At 57.2% G+C, this 22,911-nt stretch overlaps 3 protein-coding genes and 1 long non-coding RNA gene across 7 annotated transcripts; 3 read left to right on the top strand and 1 right to left on the bottom strand.

Moving 5' to 3' along the window:
• Nucleotides 1-58: 58 nt before the first annotated feature.
• Nucleotides 59-4,711, top strand: IL27 (interleukin 27). Of its 3 annotated transcripts, XM_019431910.2 has the most exons (5): nt 59-205; nt 2,119-2,291; nt 2,379-2,477; nt 3,306-3,464; nt 4,179-4,711. In XM_019431910.2, the coding sequence occupies exons 1-5, from the start codon at nt 175-177 to the stop codon at nt 4,425-4,427; spliced, it is 711 nt and encodes a 236-aa protein (XP_019287455.2). In that variant the 5' UTR covers nt 59-174; the 3' UTR covers nt 4,428-4,711. The 3 variants fall into 3 exon arrangements, with proteins under 3 accessions (XP_019287455.2, XP_019287454.2, XP_019287452.2); XM_019431909.2 differs by lacking the exon at nt 59-205 and having other exon boundaries at nt 249-2,267; XM_019431907.2 differs by lacking the exon at nt 59-205 and having other exon boundaries at nt 261-2,291.
• On the bottom strand, nt 4,584-10,666 carry APOBR (apolipoprotein B receptor). The gene is made up of 6 exons (XM_053894356.1): nt 10,549-10,666; nt 9,293-10,202; nt 8,274-8,341; nt 5,913-7,991; nt 5,562-5,827; nt 4,584-5,472 (listed from the first exon to the last, which is right to left on the bottom strand). The coding sequence occupies exons 1-6, from the start codon at nt 10,603-10,605 to the stop codon at nt 5,403-5,405; spliced, it is 3,450 nt and encodes a 1,149-aa protein (XP_053750331.1). The 5' UTR covers nt 10,606-10,666; the 3' UTR covers nt 4,584-5,402.
• A 1,230-nt stretch (nt 10,667-11,896) lies between these two features.
• Nucleotides 11,897-22,123, top strand: CLN3 (CLN3 lysosomal/endosomal transmembrane protein, battenin). 2 transcript variants are annotated; one of them, XM_019431906.2, is made up of 16 exons: nt 11,897-12,380; nt 12,567-12,689; nt 12,845-12,923; nt 14,143-14,239; nt 15,053-15,124; nt 15,516-15,595; nt 15,735-15,820; nt 16,325-16,397; nt 16,480-16,623; nt 17,522-17,634; nt 18,896-18,942; nt 19,018-19,086; nt 19,183-19,238; nt 19,330-19,423; nt 21,500-21,640; nt 21,743-22,123. In XM_019431906.2, the coding sequence occupies exons 2-16, from the start codon at nt 12,644-12,646 to the stop codon at nt 21,860-21,862; spliced, it is 1,317 nt and encodes a 438-aa protein (XP_019287451.2). In that variant the 5' UTR covers nt 11,897-12,380; nt 12,567-12,643; the 3' UTR covers nt 21,863-22,123. The 2 variants fall into 2 exon arrangements, with proteins under 2 accessions (XP_019287451.2, XP_053750330.1); XM_053894355.1 differs by lacking the exon at nt 11,897-12,380 and having other exon boundaries at nt 12,427-12,689.
• On the top strand, nt 19,430-20,399 carry LOC109256528 (uncharacterized). The gene is made up of 2 exons (XR_002075693.2): nt 19,430-20,073; nt 20,114-20,399. It is a non-coding gene; the product is annotated as an uncharacterized LOC109256528 (long non-coding RNA).
• Nucleotides 22,124-22,911: the final 788 nt, after the last annotated feature.

The raw sequence follows: 22,911 nt of genomic DNA, 5'->3' as shown, positions 1-22,911 counted from the left end.
TCCCGCCCCCTCTGGGAAGGGAAATGACATTTCCCCATTTCAGCAAGGGGTGGTGAGGAGGGAAGACTGAGCGCAAAGCCGAAAGTACAAGCAGGACGGAAAGTGAAACCGGCGCAGCCCCCAGTATAAGACCCCTGCCCGGGAGATGGCTGGCCACACAGGCTGGGCCCCGTCATGGGCCAGATGGCAGGCGACCTTGGCTGGCGTGAGTTTGAGGCCAGGGCCGGGGGCGGAGGGGGTGGCAAGCTTGGCTGAGACTGGGCAGGGGGTGGGAGGGCTTGACTGGTGTGGATGGGGGCCGGGGGCCGAGGGACAGCTACTGGGTCAAGACTAAGGATACAGGATACAGTCGACCGGAGGATAGGAATGAGGCTGGAGTGAATGAGGGTGATGGTTTGATCAGGGCTGGGCAGCGGATGGGAAGCCTTGACCGGCCCAGATGGGGAGAGGCGGGCAGCCAGTTTGACCAGGGCCAGGATCAGGAGTTTGGCTAGAGCGACTGAGCGGGGACGGGACAGTTTGGCTGAGAACCGGGGCTGGGAGAGGAAGAAGGGCAGGAGGAGTGGGCTGGAGTGTGGGGCGGGGGCAAGGCGGCGGCGGCCTAACTGGGTCAAGGGTCTGTAGCTTGGAAGGAGGTCCAATCCACAGTGGGCGACTCAAGGACACAGAGACACAGAAGGAAGAGCAGATGGTAGGGCCATAGTAGGGACCAAGGGCTGGAGAACGGGTAGAGAGCCAGAGCCAAGGAGCTGGGATTGAGTGCAGAGCGTAGGGAGAAGCCAAGGGAAGGGTCTGGGGTCCCAGAGCTCAGACAGGAAGCCCTAGGAAGTGGCCCAGCTCGATTTGGGGTGGCAATATCCACCAGAGCCTGGGGTACTCACTTTCCCTCAACACAGAGCTGAGAAGAACCCCACTCTGCCTGAAGTCCCTGGGATGTGGTCCCTAAACCGGGGAGCCCGGATGCTAGGGGTCCCAGGGACCACCCACCACCTCTAGAAGTACATTGGCCGGTGAAGGACCCAGAAGCTCTCCTTCACCTTTACGTACAGGACATTTCGGGAAGCAGAGCCCATCAAGAATGGACAAGGGAGAAGCATGGAGAGGAGGGTGAGCGGGAACAGACAGACTTACAGCTTAGTTTTGGTTTGTGTTTCGAGGAGAATTGTGTAACTCCAGTGATTGCTAGATTTCCTCTCCCTGATGGAGAAACCACCGAACCCTGGCCTCTTCCCAGACCCCCCACCCTAGGGCCCCTCTCTCTTCTGTCCAGGAAACATAGGCCGGAAATACTTTCAGAAACCAGCTGGCCTGACTACCCCATTTTACGGATGGGAACCTGAGGCACAGAGATAAGAGGCGACTCATCTCATCCAGGGAAGGACCTGGACGAGAAACAGAGGTTATGCCTCCCATCCCAGGCCCCCTTCCTCCCCCTGGCACCCCCTCTTCTTCTGACACTGCAGAGTGACCCATCGGCCTCGGTGGTGGCTGGACCAATCTGTCCTTCTGACTCTCCGAGGTAGAGTCTCCAGCACTGCCCGCCCACCCCTGGGGCTCCAGTTCAGGCCATCAGAGCCGCCTGGCTAAGCCCCAGGAATCTTCGGCAGAACAGAGTGCCCACTCCAGGGGAGGTGGCTGCCTCGTCTGAGTTCCCTGCGGGGGAAGCACGCAGGATCTGCATTTGGGCAGATCTGGAATCCAGTCCTGGTCCCCTCCCCCTCTCGCCACGCCACCCTGGGCTAGTCAGCCTCACATTTTCCTCATCTGCAAAATGCACGGATAATAGCCCCCAGGCTGCCACATACCGTTGAGCCGTTGGTTCACCGAAAAAGACACTTAGCCAAGGGAGTTAGTGAGGGGCCGAGATGGAGCCTGAGATCTGCTTGCGAATGTGGGCCTTCTGTGCAAGGCCGTGTCCGCCTCAGAGAAGGGGTACCTTCCTTTCGTTCAGACAGAGATGCCATATGGTGTCCTCGATAGCTTCCATGTTATTAGTGGCCTTGCGGGGTCAGCAAAATGGCACACAGGCTTTGCCTACAGCACAGGCTCAGAAGGGGCATGTTGAGTTCTTCTCGATCTTTCCCCCAACCTGGCCCACCATCTCCCCCCTCTCTCCAGGGCTCAGCCTCTTGTTGCTCTCCTTGCTCCTGGCTCGTGCTGGTGTTTGGGGATTCCCGAGGCCGCCAGGGAGGCCCCCCCTGAGCCTGCAGGAGCTGCGGAGGGAGTTCAAGGTCAGCCTGCACCTCGCCAGGAAGCTGTTCTCCGAGGTTCGGACCCAGGCCCACCGCTTTGTGAGTCTCTCTCTGATGCAGCTGGCTTTGGGGACGGGCGAATCCCCAATCCCTCTGGCCCCCCCACTAACAGATCTTGCCCCACAGGCTGAATCTCACCTGCCAGGAGTGAGCCTGGACCTCCTGCCCCTGGGAGATCAGCTCCCCAATGTCTCCCTGACCTTCCAGGCCTGGCACAGCCTCTCTGTGAGTTGGGGGCCGGTGGGGTGGGGCAGGAGAGCTGGCAGCAAGGCTGGGCCGGGTGGATGGTGATGACGTCAGGGGATTGAATGGAAAATGGATTTGGGGATGAATGGAGGAATTGGATCCGGATGAGGCTTGGCATGTCACCGGATATAAAGATCCAGCTGGAATAAAGAAGTCATGTCAGAACGAGGCTGCACATACGGAGGAGGGATGGCGTGGGATTAGTGTGGGAAGGAGGTTGGAGACAGGATAAAAACACAAGTGAAGCCATGGACGTGAAACGGAGGGGGGTGCCTGGGTGGCTCAGCCGGTTAAGCGTCCAACTCCTGATCTCGGCTCAGGTCACGACCTCACGGTTCCTGAGATCGAGCCCCCAGTCTGCTGTTAGCACAGAGTCTGCTTAGGGTTCTCTCTCCCTCTCTCTGTCCCTCCCTCCCCCCTCCTCAAAATAAACTTAAAAAAAAAAAGGAGGGGTGCCTGGGTGGCTCGGTCGGTTAAGCATCCGACTTTGGCTCAGGTCATGATCTCACGGTCCATGAGTTCGAGCCCCGCGTCGGGCTCTGTGCTGACCGCTCAGAGCCTGGAGCCTGTTTCAGATTCTGTGTCTCCCTTTCTCTCTGCCCCTCCCCTGTTCATGCTCTGTCTCTCTCTGTCTCAAAAATAAATAAACGTTAAAATAAAAAAAAAAAGGAAAGGAACATGAAAGGGGATGGTAGGGAAGAGGATAGAGTGGGGTTGTGGAGAGAGAGTGATAGGACAGTGGAGATGGGCTTAGGTTTGATCCTCAGCCTGCAAGCCTTTCCTGACCCCCTCCCTTCCCTCCTGCAGGACCCAGAACGACTCTGCTTCCTCTTCATGACACTTCGCCCCTTCCATGCCCTGTTGGGAAGCCTGGGAAGCCAGGGGGGCTGGACGAGCTCAGAGAAGATAGAGCTATGGACCATGAGGCTGGACCTCCGGGATTTGCAGCGGCATCTCCACTTCCAGGTAGAGTGTTCACCCCCCTCCCGAACTCCCAGAGACCAACACGTAACATTGAGCCTCACGGGCCCCCTTTTTCAAACACTCCCTGCCCGCAGGTTGGGTAAGTTTGGAAGAAGATGCTGTAGGTCCTCTGAGTGTGTGTGTGTGTGTGTGTGTGTGTGTGTGTGTATGTGTAGGCCCTGGCTCTGCCCCCCCCGAATCTCTGCCTCCTCTTGATGTCTTGATCCAAACAGCTCTGAAGCACCCAGAACAGCTGCTGGCATTAGCAGGCCCTACAGCAAAGCTCGGTCCCTTCTCCCTCAGCCCCTAACGTCACCAGATCCTCCCGAATATCTCCAAGGGAAACAGGTGTTTTATCCTTAATAAAATGTAAGCAGCATGAAAACTGGCTGTCCCACCTTGCTGCCCTCTCCGGACCCCCAAATGACCCTCGAGAGGAGAACTTCGGGCATCCCACACGCCCAGGGCGATCCTGGGATCGTGTGCCCGCCCCGGGCGCGGCATCTGGCTCGGTGACTTCCATTTTCTCGAATCAAAAAATCAGGCAGGACACGTGAGACGATGACATAATGGAAGGTCTAGAGTAGGGGCTGTCCAGGGAAATCATGACCTCGTGGTATCTGATGTCATTCTGTTACCACTGGGCACCTAAAGGAACAAGGGTTTGCTCGGGGTCTCCGCTTGGCCACTGTCTGACCCGTGGGCCTCTCCTCACAGGTGCTGGCTGCGGGACTCAACCTCCCCGAGGAGGAAGATGACGAGGAGAGGAAGGAGCCGCTCCCAGGGGCTCCGAGTGGCCTCTCACGGGTGTCAGGGCAGCCGTCCTGGCCCCAGCTCCTCTATACCTACCAGCTGCTGCACTCCTTAGAGCTCGTCTTAGCTCGGGCCGTAAGGGACTTGCTCTTACTCTCCCAAGCTGGAAACCCAGCCCCGGCCTCGGGGTCCTCGTTCGGCTCCCGGCCCTGATGGGGTGACCTCTCAGCCCCTTCCCTTCACCCTTCATTCAGTTCGGGCCAACGGGACAGCCTCCAGCTCGTCTGCCTCAAACAGGGCAGGACTCCACCGGCCTCCCACCCCAACCCCCACCCAATAACTTAAGGCCCCTCCAGGCCCTGCCGGATATTTATTTCTTGGATATTTATTTATTGTTTAGGAAAATGATGGTTTATTTATTGTTTCAGAGCCGGCTAGTTGTCCCCGAGCTAGGCCACCGTGCGGGGTGCCGAATAAAGCACTGTCATCCTCTCTCAGCCTCGGCTTCTTTTCCCAGAAGGGGTGCCTGATGCCAAAGGACAAAAGGGTCTGGGGGGGGGGGGTCTGTAGTCTCTGGCCGCCCTGGACCCCTCTCTGCTCCTAAATTTCGGGGGCTCCTGGCCCACCTTCCCCCAGACTGGCTTGCTGGGCTGGTGGTTGCCACAGTAACCTGCAGAGCCGTGAGTTTTTCAAAGCTCAAGGCCACTGATCCGTCCCATCAACCTCTGATTGCAGATGGAGGTCCAGAGGGCCTCCTGACCCCTCTCCTCCGGGCTAGCGCCCACCCCGCCGAGCTTTGGGTTCCCACTGCACTGCCCTCTGGAGGCCTGGGTGGGGACCGGAGAGGTCGGGGAGGGAAGGCCGTGAGGAGAACTGTCCCGTCCCCTCGGTCCTGCAGACAGCAGAGATGCGCCAGAGGCGTGATCAGGATGGGCCATGAGGGGCGCGCTCCCAGCGGGTCAGGGGTTGGGGGGGGGCTGTCCATCAGCCACACTGCAGTCAGACTCCTCAAGTTCACGCTTCTCGAGGATGTCTGCCTCTGTCTGCTCCGAGCTTGACACACCAAGAAACCAAGGCCCAGAGGGTGGAAAGGGTGTGTCCAAAGTGGCGGAGGGAGATAGGCCGAGCAGGATTTGGTGGATCCTTCTGACGCTCATTCAGGGCCCGGCTCCCAGGGGCTCGGGGCGCTCACTGGGGTTTGGGCCGGCCCAGTCGGGCCTGCAGTTCCTGCATCATGCCGGGGTGGGCAAGGCCAAACCTGCAGGTGGAGACGGGCTGTGGGAGCTGGTCTCCACGTGTCCACGGCCTCCTCCCCACCCCGGCCCAGCCACGTCGCCCTCTGCTTACCCGTGTCCCAGGGGCCTTCTCCTGGCTGGCGGTGGGGTCCCTTCAGGCCTTGGGGGGCTTGCCTCCGGGGGTTCCTCTGGCCGGAGAAGTCTCTGCTCGGGGGCTGACGGCTCTTCCTCAGCGGGGGGGCTGGGAGGCTCCTCCTGCCGCTCAGGGGCCGGGGTCCGTCGGAAAGAGGGCCGGGAGCGACGCTGGGAGGAGCTTCGAGACAGGAGTACACGGCTCCTCGAGACAGAGACGTCCAGGCGAGACCCAGGAAGCAGGGCCTGCAGGGACAGGGGCACCGAGTACCAAGGGGCTGGCTTCGATATTCTGCTCTGTCCAGCCCCAGACCCTGGCTGGAGCCCTCACCTCACTCCAGCTGCCGTGAGCATCCCCTCCGGGACTTGCTGCCGTCTCCCCACGTGGCCCAGGCTCCTGGTGTGTTGACTGGTCCTCCTGGCCCTGGATGTCCTCCGGGCCTTCTGGAACAATCTCCTCGGCCTCTGCCCTCTGGTCTTCAGTCACCTCAACACCCTCCACGTCAAGGGGCCTCTGTGCCTCTTTCTCAGGGTGGAGGTCCCCACGCTGCCCCTCACCGCCTTGCCCCTGCTCCTTTAACTGCCATCCCGCAGCCTCCTGTTCCCGCGGCGGCGTCTGCCCTCCTGGGAGCCCCTCGGCCTCTACCGTGGCCGTGGCGCCCTCTGCCCTCGCCACCTGGGAACCCCAGGTAGAGCCGTCCATCCCACAGCCTCCCTCTGCCGCTGCAGATTCCCTGACCTCTGCGCACTCTCCCCTGGGCTCACCGTCTCCGGCCTCAAAAGCCTCTTCTGGGCCCCCTTTGCTATTTACCTCCATGTCTGCTGAGCCCTCCAGGCCAAACTCTGGCCCCCCTCGGGTTTTTTCCCACGCAGCCTCCACCAGCTCCTTTCCTCCCCCAGCCTCCTGCCTCCCTTCTGATTCCCAAGCTTCCCCAGCCTCTCTTTTGGGCCCTCTCCCAGGTGCAGCAGCCCTCCCATCGGCCTTGTCCCCCGCTATCTCAGCGGCCGAAGAACTGACCCCTGTGTCCTCGCTGTCCTGGAGGCTCAGAGCCGCCTCCTCCAGCCCCCAGACTCCGCTGGATGTCGTGTCTGCCCTGCAGGGCACCGTGGCCTCTGCCTCCTCATCCTCGGTGTCTCGGGCATCTGACTCCCCCAGTGCCCGACCTGCCCCTGCCCCTGCGCTGAACCTTCCACCCGGCTCCTGGCTCTGTGCTCCGCGGGCCTCTCCCTCCTCTGCTCCACACCCTGCTTCCTCAGCTTTCTTCCACACCCCACCTGCCTCCAGGACATCTGGGAGCGCAGACTCTTGGCCTCCCTCGGCCTCCTCGGCCTCCTTGGCCTCCTCTGATGCCTGGCTTCCTACAGCCTCCTCCTCCCCCTCTTCAGCATCTGCTTTTTCTTTGTGGGAATCCCCTCCCTCCAAGTCCCTCCTCTGGGCTTCAGTCCCAGAGGCACCAGGCTTTCCATACCCCAGGTTTCTGGGGTATTCCTCCGGGCTCCTTTCTGTCTCCTCTTTGTTCAGGGCTGGAATGCCCCGGGGCTCTTCCTCTTCCCCCAGTCCTTCCTCAGGCTGCTCTGTTGGGGTCTGGGGGGCGGCCATCAGCTCAGGGTCCTGGCCTTCGGTGACCTCGTGCTCAAGGCCACTGCCCTCCAACGCCAGCCCTTCTCCACCTGTCTGAGCCTCCCCCTCGCTCTTCTCCCCCCTGCACTCCTTCTCAAGCCTGGCTTCCGGGGTTGCCTCCAAGCCAGCATCGCCTTCAGCCTCGTTTGCCACTTTGTTCTTGGGCAACTCAGCCTCGGCGATCCAGCAACTCTCTCCCTCCTCTTTGGCCTTCTCTGCCTGCACCACCTCCTCCAGACCAAGGGCAACAGTCCTGTTCACCAAGGCTTGCCTCCCCTCGGCCTCTTCCCCGTCCCGATCTGCCTGGACCTCAAACCCCTCTCCCTCCCCCTCTGACCCCTGGCCTCCTGCAGACTCTCTCCCTGCCAGCTGGTCCTTCACTGCTTCCTCCACGCCCTCAGTTCCTAGAGCCTGGCTCTGTTTGGGGGAAATGCTCATCTCAGCCTTTCTCTTCTCATCCACCTCCTCCTCCTGGTCTTCCCTGGCAGCCTCCTCTATTGCCCAGGTCCTCCCAGTGCCCTCTGAGATCCTTTCTCTGGAGACTACTTCCCCATATTCTGGCTCCCTGGCTCCCGAGAGGTTACCTTCCTTCCCAACTGAGGTTGTCCCGGCCTCTGCCTTGCCTAAAGTTATCCCGGCCTCCTCCTCTCTACCTGAGGTTGTCCCGGCCTCCTCCTCCCTGCCTGAGGTTGTCCCGGCTTCCTCCTCTCCCCCTGAGGTTGTCCCAGCCTCTTCCTCCCTGCCCGAGGCTGTCCCAGCCTCCTCCTTTCCCCCTGAGGTTGTCCCGGCCTCCTCCTCCCTGCCTGAGGTTGTCCCAGCCTCCTCCTCCCTGCCTGAGGTTGTCTCTGCCTCCTCCTCCTCCCTGTCTGAGGTTGTCCCGGCCTCCTCCTCTCCCCCTGAGGTTGTCCCAGCCTCTTCCTCCCTGCCTGAGGCTGTCCCAGCCTCCTCCTCTCCCCCTGAGGTTGTCCCGGCCTCCTCCTCCCTGCCTGAGGTTGTCCCAGCCTCCTCCTCCCTGCCTGAGGTTGTCTCTGCCTCCTCCTCCTCCCTGTCTGAGGTTGTCCCAGCCTCCACCTCTCCCCCTGAGGTTGTCCCAGCCTCTTCCTCCCTGCCTGAGGCTGTCCCAGCCTCCTCCTCTCCCCCTGAGGTTGTCCCGGCCTCCTCCTCCCTACCTGAGGTTGTCCCAGCCTCCTCCTCCCTGCCTGAGGTTGTCTCTGCCTCCTCTTCCTCCCTGTCTGAGGTTGTCCCGGCCTCCTCCTCCCTGCCTGAGGTTGTCCCAGCCTCCTTCTCCCTGCCTGAGGTTGTCTCTGCCTCCTCCTCCTCCCTGTCTGAGGTTGTCCCGGCCTCCTCCTCTCCCCCTGATGTTGTCCCGGCCTCCTCCTCCCTACCTGAGGTTGTCCTGGCCTCCTCCTCCCTGCCTGAGGTTGTCTCTGCCTCCTCCTCCTCCCTGTCTGAGGTTGTCCCGGCCTCCTCCTCTCCCCCTGATGTTGTCCCGGCCTCCTCCTCCCTGCCTGAGGTTGTCCCAGCCTCCTTCTCCCTGCCTGAGGTTGTCTCTGCCTCCTCCTCCTCCCTGTCTGAGGTTGTCCCGGCCTCCTCCTCTCCCCCTGAGGTTGTCCCAGCCTCTTCCTCCCTGCCTGAGGCTGTCCCAGCCTCCTCCTCTCCCCCTGAGGTTGTCCCAGCCTCCTCCTCCCTACCTGAGGTTGTCCCGGCCTCCTCCTCCCTGCCTGAGGTTGTCTCTGCCTCCTCTTCCTCCCTGCCTGAGGTTGTCCCGGCCTCCTCCTCCCTGCCTGAGGCTGTCTCTGCCTCCTCCTCCTCCCTGTCTGAGGTTATCCCGGCCTCCTCCTCTCCCCCTGAGATTGTCCCAGCCTCTTCCTCCCTGTCTAAGGCTGTCCCAGCCTCCTCCTCTCCCCCTGAGGTTGTCCCGGCCTCCTCCTCCCTACCTGAGGTTGTCCCAGCCTCCTCCTCCCTGCCTGAGGTTGTCTCTGCCTCCTCCTCCTCCCTGTCTGAGGTTGTCCCGGCCTCCTCCTCCCTGCCTGAGGTTGTCCCGGCCTCCTCCTCCCTTCCTGAGGTTGTCCTGGCCTCCTCCTCCCTGCCTGAGGTTGTCTCGGCCTCCTCCTCCCTGCCTGAGGTTGTCTCGGCCTCCTCCTCCCTGCCTGAGGTTGTCCTGGCCTCCTCCTCTCCACCTGAGGTTGTCTCTGTCTCCTCCCTGCCTGAGGCTGTCCTGGCCTCTTCCTCCCTGCCTGAGGTTGTCCCAGCTTCAGATTCTGTCCCTGACTCCCGTGTTTTCTCTACCCTTGTGCTTTGGCTACCCCTTAGGACCACCATCACCTCTCCTTCCTTCCCAGCCTCTTTGGCCCTAGGCGCCTGGATCTCCTCTGCAACTGCCTCCTTGAACACCTGCTCTAATGACTCCCTGCTGTCCCCTGCTACCTTCCCCTCGGGCTCCCTCTGCCAGGTCCATTCTGACTCCGCCTTTCCGGCCACCCCTGGCTTCCCTTCCCTGATCTCTTCCGCCTCCTCCTCCTGTTCCCAGGTTCTCCGTGTCTCCTCTCTGTTCACTTCCTGCTCATTGGGCCCTCGACTCTCCTGGGTTTGGCTGCCGTTGTCTCGACCAGCCTTAGACCCTGCCCCAGACGTCTTTTTGGCCTCTAAGTGGGCACTTGGCTCCTGGCACCTGGCAGCCTTGGCTGCTTCCCAGGCCCCAGTGAGCTGCCTGTTTGCTTGAGACCCATGGGAGCTGCCTTCTTCCCAATCCCAGGTCTGTTTTGTAGCTGAACCTCCCTCCTGGTACCTTCCAGCCTCTCTAGGCTCTCTCAGCCCTCCACCCTCCTTGTTTTGGCTGCCTCCAAGGCCCTCAAGGGCCTCCTGGGCTCCCTTCTCTTCAGTCTCCTCTGGCCTTCCTGCAGCCACCTCCCCCAGTTCCTCAGCTGCCCTTGCCTCCCTCCTCTCTACAGTGGGGACCTCATCGCCCATAAGGTAGGAGACAAAGGTGCTGAGGGAATCCTGGAAGAGAAGGGGCAGGGGGACAAAGGCATTAAGGGGAGATCCAGCCTTCTTAGGACTGTTTAGGATGGGACCCTGCCCCAGAGGAACTCAGATACAGAAGAGGGGTTCTGGGATCTGGAAGGAGAAAGAGAACTGTTCTGCAGAAGGAAAAGGAAAGGGCTAGATTAGGGGTAGGGATGTATCTGTGGAGGTGGGGTATTGAAATCCAGAAACAATCAGGCTAGGAGGCTACCTGATCCTGGGAAAGGAATCTCAAGTCTTGAGGAGAGTCTCAAAGGGTGGAGGGAAGGGGGGGCCCCAGGGAGCAGGGCGAAAGTCTCTGGCATCTCCTTGCCCCTCTCACCAATGCCCCCCTCAAGGCCTGATGCAGCCCAGGGAGATGGAGCCGGAGGAAATCCATCCTGTCTGTCTCTGTGTGTCCAGAAAGCCGACAAATGACCGTCCCCACCCACTGAGACAAGCCAGTCTTCCCCGGGGCCCAGGACACTTCCTCTTCCCCTAAGTCTGCCTGACACATCCCCTCCCCAGGCCCTGCCCACCCTCTGCGGTGCCCACAGCAGCTTCCAGTCCTGGCTGGGAAATGGATGTGCATCACCTGGGGGGACTCAGGTGCATAGTTGGAATTGAAGGGCAAGGGAAGGGAGGCCATAAAGAAAAACGTAGGAGCAGGAGACCTCAGAATTGGGGAGGGGGGAGGGGGCCGTGGCAACTGCAGCTTAAATGACTCAGGTCTTGTATTCACACCTCAGCCATTTCCGTCTCCCCCACAAGCCACAGCCACTCTGTGAGAGGAAGCTGGGGTTTGTGGTTCCTGTTTTGCCTAGGGACAAGGAGTAGGAGTGAAGAGGGGTTGGTAAGAGCTCTGGCTTCTCATTTCAGGGTCATTAATGCTTCCCTAAGGGGAAGAAGGGGCCGGGCTGGTGGCTCCAATGTCCATTCCCTCATCTGTAGTCATTCTTGCAAAACAAAACTTGGCTAAGCTTTGTGTTGTGGTTATTTGTGTCTACCTCTCAACCTCTTGTGAGTTCCTTGAAGGCAGAGGCCATGTATGACATGTTGCTGAGTTTCTAGGGCACCGCAAGCGTAGTAGGACACCATATTTCATTGGTTGAGTGACCTGGGAAGCAGCCCAAGGGGGCCACATTTCAAACAGCAGTCTGAGGACTTGGTGGTGAGAAAGAGCTGGTAGAGGTGGGCACCAGCTGGTGGAAGCCCATAGAAGGGATTAGCAGGGGAAGGACTCCATGAAGAAAATTCAGGATGCTGCTTAACTACCTAGAGAAAGGTAAGAGAATAATCACTCCTTATTTGGGACTATGTGAAGTGACTTTGATCTACACCTCTTCCCCTAATCCCCACCTTCTAAATTTCCAATTAAAGGGACTAGATGAGATCACAGAATCAGAATTTTGGAACTTATTACTCGTCAGGTCTAAGTATCCTCGATGCAGGCAGGAATTCTGCCAGCAGCCTGCTCAGCCAAACACACCTGCCTCTGGTGCTCTATTTCCTATTGCTAAAAAGGTCTCTAAGGTCACGTTTAGGTCTCACTTTGCGTCTTCACCAGCAATTTTCCTTTTTTGTTTTCTCATCTGTAAAGCGAGGGGGGAGGCGGGACTATTTCTGTGATAATCTTCAGTTCTAGGATAATTTGGGGAAAGGGATCTCCTTAATGCTTTGGATATTGCCAATAGGTAGAAATCCTCTTTGATGAGTGTTATCTTTATTTTCAGTTCCGAAGCAATCTAAGGGCAACAGATAAGAATAAGGATGCCCCGAAACTGGCTGTCTTTGTTCCCAACCAGAAACAGAGAAGGGAGTAACCCGGTGGCCATATTTATTTCTGGCAATTGAAGGTCGCTAGAGGAGCTGAAGCCGCTTGCTGCCATGCCTAGTGCTGGCAGGATACGGTCAAGACCTTGCGCCCCGCTAGTCTAATGTCGTGGCTCTTCTTTGCTGATCCTACCCGCTCTAGTTTTAAACCAGCCGTTCCAGGGTTCTCCCGGCCTCTCTCTGTCCCCCGCCCCGAGGCTGGGAAGGCCTAAAGCGAAGACAGAGAGAGGACCCGGAAGTTGTGGTGACCTCCAAAAGCACGTGATGAGGGACCCGCTGGTGTTGTCACGTGAGCCGCCCACCTGCGGTACCTCGGGGCCGAACTTGCAGCTGCTCTTAAAGGTACAGACCGCAGAGCCCCCTGCTTTAAAGGGGGCGGGGGCGGAGTCCCACGGGTGGGACGTGGTGGGGTGTGCGAGGGCGCGAGATGGAGCCCGGGGTAACGTGGTGGGTCGCCGGGCGCGAGTGCGGCGGAGAAGCCGGAGCCGGGACCGGCAGTGGGGCGTTGATCCTTCTCATCTGTCGCAGACCCTCATCCGCCGGGTCAGAGCCAAGCCTGGACTCTCGCTGACTTTGAACGCTTCGCGGGATCTGAACTTGATGCCATGGGAGGCTGTGCGGGCTCGCGGCGGCGCCTTTTGGATTCCGAGGGTGCGTATTTCTACGCGCCCTCCTGAGAGTGACAGCCTCTGTCCCCACCAGACTCGGGCCTCGGGCGCTGGCTCGGCCCCGGGAGGAGCCCCGTGGGGCCTTCGTGCACCTGCGAGTGGGGTGGAGGTCATGCTCGCTTCTTCTCGCCTTCCCAGGGGAGGAGACCGCCCCCGAACCTCGGCCCCGTCTGTTAGACCGTCAGGGAGCCCTTTGGAAGAACGCGATGGGTTTCTGGTGAGTGGCCCGAAGAGTTCAGCAGAAGTAAAAATGCGGTGGGAAGAGGGGAAGCAACAGGAAGAAAGAGCTGAGGAGGAAAAAATTGAGCTCTGAAAAAGGAGCTGAATTCACAAATATTTACTGAGCCAGTTGGTTTGCCCAAGGCTGCGGGTAAAGTTCCCAGACTTTATTCATTTACTTACCACCTTCTTATTTTGGCCAGAGCCTCATTTCACCTGTAGGACTACTTCGTGTTTTACTTCAAGCAAGTCAGGCTTTAGATTTGTAAATGCATGTGTTTCTTTAAAGAAAACTTTAAATCACTATTCTAGACGGAAAGCCAGTATTGCTCCCAATGCATGTTTTAAAAAGCACATGCCTGCTTTTTAAAAGATCATCCACCTACCTCCTGGAATCATTCAAATATTGAGCTCTGGGAAATGCTTCTAGCACTAACCTGACCACGGAGGGCTTGGGTGGCACACTGGGTTGGAAGTGACTTCCCACGTGACTCTGGAAGAGTCTCGTAACCTCTCTGAACCTCGGTTTCACAGCAGCAAGATGAGAACGGTAGTACCACTTTGTAGGCTTGTGGAAGGAGCACGTGAACTCTCTGGCTCTTGGCCCAGTTCCTTTCCCATCACTGAGTGTGGCTCTGGGAAGTGAGACTAAGCAAAAAAGATTCTTCATGGGTCATAAAGGACTTTGGTATTATCTTATTTTCATCCCTGCAGCCCCCTGTGAGGCAGTGAGAAGAGAAACTTGTATCCTCATTTACCCATGAGGAGACCAAGGCCACTCAAGTAGGAAGCAGCAGGCTTGGGATCTGAACGTGATCCTTCCGAGCTTCAAGCTCCGGGATCTTTCTACTGTCCCAGCACGTCAGAGACTGTGGATCAGTGGATGAGAATAGTCCCAGGAACTGAATCATGGTGGAAGCTTGGAGGAGACAGGCATCAAGGACGACTTCCTTCTCTTCCTGGGAGAGATAAGATGTGGACCCGTCTGCCTCCCAAAGCCTGTTATTTCTAGCCCTAACATTGAATGGAGATGGGGGGGGGGGGTGCCTAGTGACAGAGAAAAACAAGGGAGCTGACTGAAGGCCACAAGAAGGGGAGATTTGGTGCTAGGACTGTGGGTAGATTGTAAGCCTGGAAGGAGGCTGGGATGTGTTCTTCTGTGTCAGTTATATCTCAATAAAACTGAAGAAACAAAAGGTCTATAATGCTCACTCCAGGCTCCTGGGCCTTTGCAACAACTTTTCCTATGTGGTGATGCTCAGCGCCGCCCATGACATCCTTAGCCACCAGAGGGCATCCGGGAACCAAAGCCGTGTAAGTGACCCTCTCTATCACCGCCACCATATTTAGTCATTATGGGAAGATGAAGAACTCAACCTAGGGCAGGGGACTCTTTGAAAAACTCAGGGAATGGGGTAGCCAAGGGTTGGGGCAAGAGGACTAAAGTTCCCAATCTCCCAGACCTCAGAGTGAGAAGGGTTTTTAAGAATCAACTGGTGCCAGGTGTCCAAACTCAAATTTTGGCTGGGTGGGGCCCTGGTAGGGTTTTTTTAACCCCAGCACTGAACATTTTAGGCTGGAGAATTCTCTGTTGTGGGGCTTTCTGTGCATTGTAGGGTGTTTAGCAACATCCCTGGCCTCTACCCATTAGATACCAGTAGCATACCCCCCCCCCCGCCCCCCCAGTTCTCCAGTTGAGACAAGAATGTCCCCAGATATCGCCAAATGTTCCCTGGGGGCTATAATCACCTCCCGTTGAGACCCTCTTGTCTATGATGAGCGAGGGGATGCACGCCAAAGGCCAGCAGCCACCTCCTTACAGGCCCCACAGGGAATTCGGTCCAAGATCAGCTTTTCTGGAAACCGAAATCTTTAAAAATGAAAGCTCCTGAATGTGTTACCCAAGTAGAGCCCATTTACAGGGCCATCTTTGGCCTTCGGGTCCTTAGTTTAAGGTTTCCACGGCGACCTCACCCTGCCTGTTGTGCACATAGAAAAAGCCAGGTCCCAAGAGTACAGCGCGGAGCCAAAGCCGTCCTTCAAGTTAGGGCTGAGCTGGGACTGGAGTCGGGCCCTTTTGGTCTCTCCTCTTGCCTCCCTGGGTAAAAGACTCTTCTCTTTTATCAGGTAGACCCAGACCCAGCGCCCACCACCCGCAATAGTTCATCTCGATTTGACTGCAACTCTGTCTCCACGGCTGTGAGTACCCATCTGGTCTCCCCCTGCCCCGCACCCCCACCCCCAGCACCCAGCTGCGACTGTCGTGATTATAATAATCAAGACCATTTACTGAGCCTTTTCTGTGTGTGGCCTACATTGGCTCATTTAATGCACACAGCAGTGCTACGAGCTAGGCGCTATAACCATCCCCCATTTTCCAGACGAGGAAACTGAAACTCGGAGCGTGTGAATGTCTTGTTGACTCCTAGCTAAGGAGCAGCAGAGCTGGGACTCGAACCCAGAGCTGTCTGACTTCAGGGCCTGTGTTTGTAGCGGGTCGACCCGGCTGGTGTGTGTCTTTCCTTGGCCACTTGGTTGGGAGGTTTGTGCCTGGGACCATCTGGGGTCTCAACGTGTTCTCCCGTTCCAGGCGGTGCTCCTGGCCGACATCCTCCCCACCCTCGTCATCAAATTGCTGGCCCCTCTTGGTCTTCATCTGTTGCCCTACAGGTCCGGGTGGGGGTGGTGGGAGGAAGGGCAGGTGGGATCTGAGAGTGGGGAGGCCAGGAGGGCTGAGGCGGCCGGAGGGCTGGGGAGTTGCGGGCGGAAGCTGACCCTCTTCTTCTCTCGCTATACCTCTCCCCCTCAGCCCCCGGGTGCTCGTCAGCGGGATTTGTTCTGCAGGAAGCTTCATCCTGGTTGCCTTTTCTCATTCAGTGGGGACCAGCCTGTGTGGTGAGTGTGAGGTTTCGTGTCAGGTGGGGAACCCAGAGGAACCGAAACTGAGCACTGTGGGGTAGTCTCCCCAGCTTCCCCGAGGAAAGGGATTGTTTGTGTAACCCTCAGAAGCCTGCCAGGACTGTCACAGGCAGGAGAGGGGGGATGGGGTCATTTTGGAGGGGTTGGGGGGTGGGGAGATAGGAGGGAATGGATGGAACACCGGGAGCTCAAGACGAGCAGTCACCAAGACTCCATGACGGCCGAGGCATCAGAGATGAGTTCTTGCTCCGGAGTTGATAACTGGGCGGATGGAGGTACCATTCCCTGTGAGCGGATGTGGGGGGGGGGAGCGGGTTGGTTCTACTCCAGGTCTGAAGCCCGCCTGCCCAAGGGATCTGTTTTTAGCTCCGCTGAGCTGATGCAGAGGAGGCCCTGGCCAGACACCTCAGGGGGCCGGAGATATCAGGGAGGCTGGGTGTGGTCACTGCCATGCTTGTCCCCCCCTCCCCTCCCCCCCAGGTGTGGTCTTGGCTAGCATCTCGTCAGGTCTGGGGGAGGTCACCTTCCTCTCGCTCACCGCCTTCTACCCCAGGTAAGCAGGCAGAGCAGGGAGTCGGGGAGAGGACCTCCCGGTGCTGGCTTTGGTCCTTCCTCAACCCTTGTGTTCCTCTCAGGGCCGTGATCTCCTGGTGGTCCTCAGGAACCGGGGGAGCAGGGCTGCTGGGAGCGTTGTCCTACCTGGGCCTCACCCAGGCTGGCCTCTCCCCCCAGCACACCCTGCTGTCCATGCTGGGTATCCCCGCCCTGCTGCTGGCCAGGTAGGCTGCCTGGGCTGGGAGGGTGATGGGTCAGGGGAGAGAACTAGACCCTGCTCCCAGTCTTCCGATCCTGGCCTCCTTGTAAAGAGGGGATGTGGATTCTGGACTCTGATGGGCCTGGTTTGAGTTCTGGAGCCTCCACTTGCTAGCGATATAGTGTGGGGCAAGGTGTTTCACCTCTCCGGCCCTCAGTTTCCCTGTATCATTTTTTTAAAATTTTTTAAATGTTTACTTGTTTTTTGAGAGAGAGACAAAGAGAGAGAGAGACAGAGCGCAAGGAGGGGAGGGGCAGAGAAAGAGGGAGACACAGAATCGGAAGCAGGCTCCAGGCTCCGAGCTGTCAGCACAGAGCCCGAGGCGGGGCTCGAACTCACGAGCCGTGAGATCATGATGTGAGCCCAAGTCAGATGCTTAACCAACTGAGTCATCCAGGCGCCCCAGTTTCCCCATATCTTAAATGGCGGTAGTTCTCCTTGTGTCTTCATGAGGTGATGTGTGTGAAGCCTCTGATACAGTGTGGATCCCAAGATGATTTGCGGGGGGCGGGGTGGGGGGGACCCTTACTTGATTAATTTTGAGTGTGTTAGGAAAAAAATTTAAACTAGCCAATCCAATCTATTATCCACATATTAATGCTTAGAACAAGGCCACGTAGAAAAAGGGAATCAATTTAAAGGAAAATAACAAGCAAAAAAAAAAAATTATATATAGGAGGACCGTAGATACGGCAAATTAGAAGTGACGGAAATTTGAAAAGTTGAATGAATGCGTAACACACGGTAGCTAGAGCGATCATCTCTGGCACGGGATGGGGGGCTGTGGCAATGATGGGTGGAGGGGGTGGTGCCCTGGGAGGGAGCGGCCTCTCTGGTCTTACCTTCATCCCACCCGCTCCTAGCTATTTCTTTTTGCTCACATCTCCCGAGCCCCAGGACCCTGGAGGGGAGGAAGAGGCAGAGACATCAGCCCGGCAGCCCCTGATAAACAGCGAGGCCCCCGAGGCGAAGTCAGGTAAGAGACGCAGAGCCGTCACTGTCTCTCTCGCTGGGTTTTAGCCTTTGCTGTCTACGGTGGACCCGGTCGGGAAGGGGGGGGAGTGGATGTGCTGGTTACGGTAAGAATCGTTTGCGTTCATCTATTCAAGAAGTGCTCTCATTGAGCACTTGCTGGGGGTACCAGGTGACTGACATAGGAAAGGGGGGAGATTCGTGAAGAAGCAGCTGAATCGGAAACGTGTTGTTTTCAAGCATTGGTAAGTGCTGGCCGGACATAAAGCGGTTTTGCTGCTGGGAACCGGGGGGAAACAGAGAAGGGTCCTGCGTAGAGAAGGTGGTTCGGAAGGCCTTTTTGAGGCAGTGTCCTTGGGCTGAAATTTCAATGACCAGGTGTCAGCCTTATGGATGTCGGGGTGAACAGGTTGCAGGCAGAGGGAGCAGCAAATTCTAAAACCCTGTGGTGGGAATGAGCTTGGATGTTCAAGAAACGGAAAGGAGGGGCCAGCTTGGCTGGGATGGAGTGTGTAGCCTTTTTGAGCTGTATACATGAGCTGTGAAGACGTCTCACCGGCTTCTTTCTTTCTTTTTCTTTCTTTCTTTCTTTCTTTCTTTCTTTCTTTCTTTCTTTCTTTCTTTCTAAGCAGTGGTAAAACAGAGCTAACGTGAAGTTTACCGATTTCACCATTTTTTTATGTTTATTTTTGAGAGGGGGAGAGGGAGACAGAGCACGAGCAGGGGAGGGGCAGAGAGAGGAAGAGACACAGAATCGGAAGCAGGCTCCAGGCTCCGAGCTGTCCGCGCAGAGCCCGATGCGGGGCTCGAACTTGCGAGCCGTTAGATCATGACCTGAGCCGGAAGTCAGATGCTTCACCAACTGAGCCCCCCCCAGGCGCCCCTCAATTTGACCATTTTGAATTGTACAGTCCCAGTCCGGTGGCATTTTTTTTTTAATTTTTTTTTTTTAACGTTTATTTATTTTTGAGACAGAGCATGAACAGGGGAGGGGCAGAGAGAGAGGGAGACACAGAATCTGAAACAGGCTCCAGGCTCTGAGCTGTCAGCACAGAGCCCGACGCAGGGCTCGAACTCACGGACCGCGAGATCATGACCTGAGCCGAAGTCGGCCGCCTAACCGACTGAGCCACCCAGGCGCCCCAGTCCGGTGGCATTTAAGCACGCTCAATGAGCGTGAGCGTGCTTGGTTTCTTGCACACCAGCACCCTCTGCCGAGTCAACGTGCCAGCCTCACCTGCCCTTCTCTCCCTGTTCCCCTGCAGACTCCAGCTCGAACCTCTCCCTTCAGGAAAGGTGGACCGTGTTCAAGGTATGGATGGTGGCGGGTCCCCCGTGGCCAGTGCCCGCCTGCCAGCCTGCCACTTACAGCTTCTGACCCTTCCAGGGCCTGCTGTGGTACATCGTCCCCTTGGTCCTGGTCTACTTTGCAGAGTATTTCATCAATCAGGGGCTTGTGAGTGAGGGCTGCTGGGGGGGGGGGGGGGGAGTAGCAACGGAGGCGGGGCCCCACATGTCTCTGACCGTCTGCCCTGTCTGCTCTCTGCTGCAGTTTGAGCTCCTGTTCTTCCGGAACACGTCCCTGACTCACGCTCAGCAGTACCGCTGGTAAGAAGGGCGAGGGTGTGGCGGCAGGACGGGCAGGGGGCTGGGGGCGGCACCCGGAAGGGCTTCCTCCTACTCCCTGCCTCCACCGAAGGTACCAGATGCTCTACCAGGCCGGCGTCTTTGTGTCCCGCTCTTCTCTCCGCTGCTGTCGAATCCGCTTCACGTGGGTCCTGGCCCTGCTGCAGGTACCGAGCCCAGCCCTCCCTCTGTTCCCACCGTAGCTCCCGGCTTCCCAGACCCCAGGCTTCCCTCCCTCAGCAGGAATTATTTATTGCTCACCATCAGGTTCTGGGCCCGGGGGACAGAAGGCCAGCAGGGCTCCGGCTCTGCGTAAGACGCGTGGCCTCAGCAGCCTGGCAAACCTGGGTGCAAATCCCAGCTTGTGTACTCTGTAGCTGGGTGACTTAGGGCCGGTCTCTACACCAGCCTGAGCCTAGAGCGTCTCCTCTATAAATCGGGTGTGGCCAACACCTACTTGTCAGGGCAGTCGTAGGAAATAGAGGTGAGAGGAAGAAGAAGAAAATGAGATTTTGTATTCTGTTTTAACCCATTAGAAGCACTCACTTAATGGTTATTTCCACAAGCCTCGCGCAGAGACACAGGGTTTCAAATAACGTTTCTAAGGATAAAAAAAAAATGTACCATTCTTTTATTCTGGATGGTTCATTGTGATAGAATCGGTGATGTCGTAGTCAACAGGCTATTGACCTCAAGGCTGGCGAGCAAATTGTGACTTCCCACAGCAAAAGTATTACAGCGTTAAGTGCACAGACACCATCCACTCCCAACGGTCTAACCCAAGTAGCTTCACATAACCAGCCTTCGCTGTTTCAAGGTCATGTGTCTACAGCTCCTGGAGGTAACTCATTTTCAAGGTCATGTGTCTACAGCCCCTGAAGGTAACTCTCAAACTATATCTTTGGTTAGTACAGGAAAGTCCTTTTTAATAAGCTGAGCTCACGCCTCGGATAACGAGATATAGGGCAAGTGAAGATTTTGCACTTCCGGGTTATGACGACGCCATGTGAATGGCCTCCAGCTTTCTTCTCTGTTGGTCTGAGCAGTACTGCGAACCCAGGGCTATGTACCCCCAAAGTGCCAAAGCACTGCGTCAACAATTCTGAACTCAGTAGATGCCACTGAAATGGGTGGCTTGCGATTTTAGCTGTCCTTTTTTTTTTTTTTTTTAAAGTTTATTTATTTACTTATTTTGAGAGAGAGCGAGTGTGCACGCGCCAGTGAGCAGGGGAGGGGCAGAGAGAGAGGGAGACACAGAATCGGAAGCAGGCTCCGGGCTCTGAGCGGTCAGCACAGAGCCCGATGTAGGGCTCGAACCCATGAACTGTGAGATCGTGACCTGAGCTGAAGTCAGATGCTCAACCGACGGAGCCACCCAGGCGCCCCCTACTGGGCGTGTTCTTTTCCATGCAGGTCTCTGAGCTTACCTCAGACTTCATGAATGAGAACCTCTGAGGGCAAGGTCTATGTGGGTCACCACACCCCCAGGTGTATGTACATCAACCTCGTGAGCTGCCACGGTGGCCTACCCACTGGGGAGGCAACCTTGTGTGCTCAGACCTGGGGCACTGGGGATCCTCTGAAGGACTGGAGCACACAGGAGGGACCTACCCCCTTGGGTGGGGTCGGAGAAGCTTCGTAAGAGAACTGAGAACACTGTAGCCAGAGTTTCTCAACCTCGGCACTGTTGACGTTTGGGGCTGGACCATCCTTTGTCGTGGGGCCGTTCGTGCCCGGCAGGGGGCTGGGCCTCTGCCTACTCCGTCCCCACTCGTGACAGCCAAGAACATCTTTACATGTTGCCCAGTGTCCCCTGGGTGGCAAAATCACACCCGGTTGAGAACTGCTGGTGCATGTGTAGCCCAAAATGGGGGGGGGGGGGGAGCGTGCCCTTGGGAGGAGGGCACTGGGGTGGGAGGGGTCCTGATCCAAGCTGAGCCATGAACAGTGGTGGCTAGGAGATCCCAAGTGAGGGGAAGGCAGAATAGCGCTCCAGGCAGCAGGCGTGACAGGACCAAAGGTGAGGTGGGGCGAGACCTACGAGGTCTCGGGTGCTGGGATGGGACAGGGAGCAGGCTTACCCCGGATCTCAGGGTCTGGTAGGCCAGCTGGGTGCTGGGATGTGAGCCAGGCCCGTCAGCCCTCTCAGCATCTCTCGGAACCGGGGGCCACTGGATGGGATCGCGGCCTCCCTGGCCGCCGCCGGTCCCAGGCTCAGCCCTCCCCTCCTCCTGCATCCATAGTGCTTCAACCTGGCCTTCCTGCTGGTGGACGTGTGGTTGAGCTTCCTGCCCAGCATCTACCTCGTCTTCCTGATCATTCTGTATGAGGGACTCCTGGGCGGTGCTGCCTATGTGAACACCTTCCACAACATTGCGCTGGAGGTCAGCACCAGCTGGCTGAGGGTTGTGGGTAGCCTCGCTGGGGAAGGCCAGGGCAGGGGTGTCTAGGACTGAAGCCTCACCCCTGCTTTCTGCCCTCTCCAGACGAGTGATGAGCACCGGGAATTTGCCATGGCGGCCGCCTGTATCTCCGACACCTTGGGCATCTCCCTGTCAGGGCTCCTGGCCCTGCCTCTGCACGACTTCCTTTGTCATCTGTCTTGACACTCTGGCTTCTTGGAGCACTGGTCACACTAATCTGGGCCTGCGCTGACAGGCGGGCAAGTCAGGCCGCGGGCCCACAGCCCAGAGCTCATTCCCAGAGCTCCGCCCCAGGCTTCCCTGCACGGCTGGGGTGCAGAGAAGCACCGAGGTTCCGTTCCCCCTTGAGCTGGGGGGAGCCGTTTTCTCCCACTCCCAGGCTGGCCTTGGGGGGTTTCTTCACGGCATTATGTCCTTGGAATAAATGCCTATTTTGTCAATTGATTCCTGTGCCATTTTTTTCTGGTTGAAAAAAAATGTTTCTTTTATTACAGAAGTAATACAAACCCACTTTGGAATGTAGGCAGGAGAGCATAAAGAAAGCATTTCAGCAGATTTCTACTTCATCTTTGAGGCCTTACTCATTCATTCATTCATTCATTCACTCACTGTACGGGGCCATATATATATACATTTCCCCCCAACATGTAAGTTTTCAAGCCTACAGGGAGGTTGAGAGAATTCATATTCATGTAGGCATGGTTCCACAGTAAACCTTTTGCTAGAATTACTTTATCCCATATGTAACACTCCATGCAAATCAGCCTATCTTATTTTTGTGACATATTTCAAAGTAGGAGGCTGACTTTCATATATTTCTCCTATGTTTCTAAGATTTTATTTTATTTTTTAAAGTTTATTTATTTTAAGAAAGAGAGAGGAAGAGTGGGGGAAGGGCGGAGAGAGAGACTCGCAAGCAGGCTCCACCAGCACAGGGCCTGACACAGGGTTCAATCTCATGAACCGGGAGATCACGATCAGAGCCAAAATCAAGAGTCGAACATTTAACCAACTGAGCCATCCAGGCGTCCCAAGATTTTATTTTAAAGTGATCTCTATAGCCGACGTGGCGTTCGAACCCACAACCCTGAGATCGAGAGTTGCATTCTTTGCGGACTGAGCCAGCCAGACGCCCCCAATACACTTCCCTCTAAACACATCAGCATGCAGGTGCGCCCGGGTGGCTCTGTCAGTTAAGCATCTAACCCTTGATTTTGGCTCAGGTCTAATCT

Source organism: Panthera pardus, unplaced genomic scaffold (assembly GCF_024362965.1).
Source record: "Panthera pardus isolate Hobbes unplaced genomic scaffold, ASM2436296v1 HiC_scaffold_5, whole genome shotgun sequence".
NCBI lineage: Eukaryota > Metazoa > Chordata > Mammalia > Carnivora > Felidae > Panthera > Panthera pardus.
Note: the sequence above shows the minus strand (reverse complement) of the source record. Positions and strands in the feature narration are given on the sequence as shown.

Bases quoted from the DNA above. Each gene is read 5' to 3' on its own strand.
- IL27 (XM_019431907.2), top strand. From the start codon at position 1,866: ATGGAGCCTGAGATCTGCTTGCGAATGTGGGCCTTCTGTGCAAGGCCG. The intron at 2,292-2,378 runs GTGAGTCTCTCT...CTTGCCCCACAG, and splicing joins GGACCCAGGCCCACCGCTTT to GCTGAATCTCACCTGCCAGG. The intron at 3,465-4,178 runs GTAGAGTGTTCA...CTCTCCTCACAG, and splicing joins AGCGGCATCTCCACTTCCAG to GTGCTGGCTGCGGGACTCAA.
- APOBR (XM_053894356.1), bottom strand. From the start codon at position 10,605: ATGGATTTCCTCCGGCTCCATCTCCCTGGGCTGCATCAGGCCTTGAGG. The intron at 7,992-8,273 runs GTGGAGGCTGGG...AGGGAGGAGGAG, and splicing joins GGACAACCTCAGGGGGAGAG to GCCGGGACAACCTCAGGGGG. The intron at 5,828-5,912 runs GTGAGGGCTCCA...CTGTCCCTGCAG, and splicing joins CTCACGGCAGCTGGAGTGAG to GCCCTGCTTCCTGGGTCTCG.
- CLN3 (XM_019431906.2), top strand. From the start codon at position 12,644: ATGGGAGGCTGTGCGGGCTCGCGGCGGCGCCTTTTGGATTCCGAGG. The intron at 12,924-14,142 runs GTGAGTGGCCCG...TGCTCACTCCAG, and splicing joins AAGAACGCGATGGGTTTCTG to GCTCCTGGGCCTTTGCAACA. The intron at 14,240-15,052 runs GTAAGTGACCCT...CTCTTTTATCAG, and splicing joins CATCCGGGAACCAAAGCCGT to GTAGACCCAGACCCAGCGCC.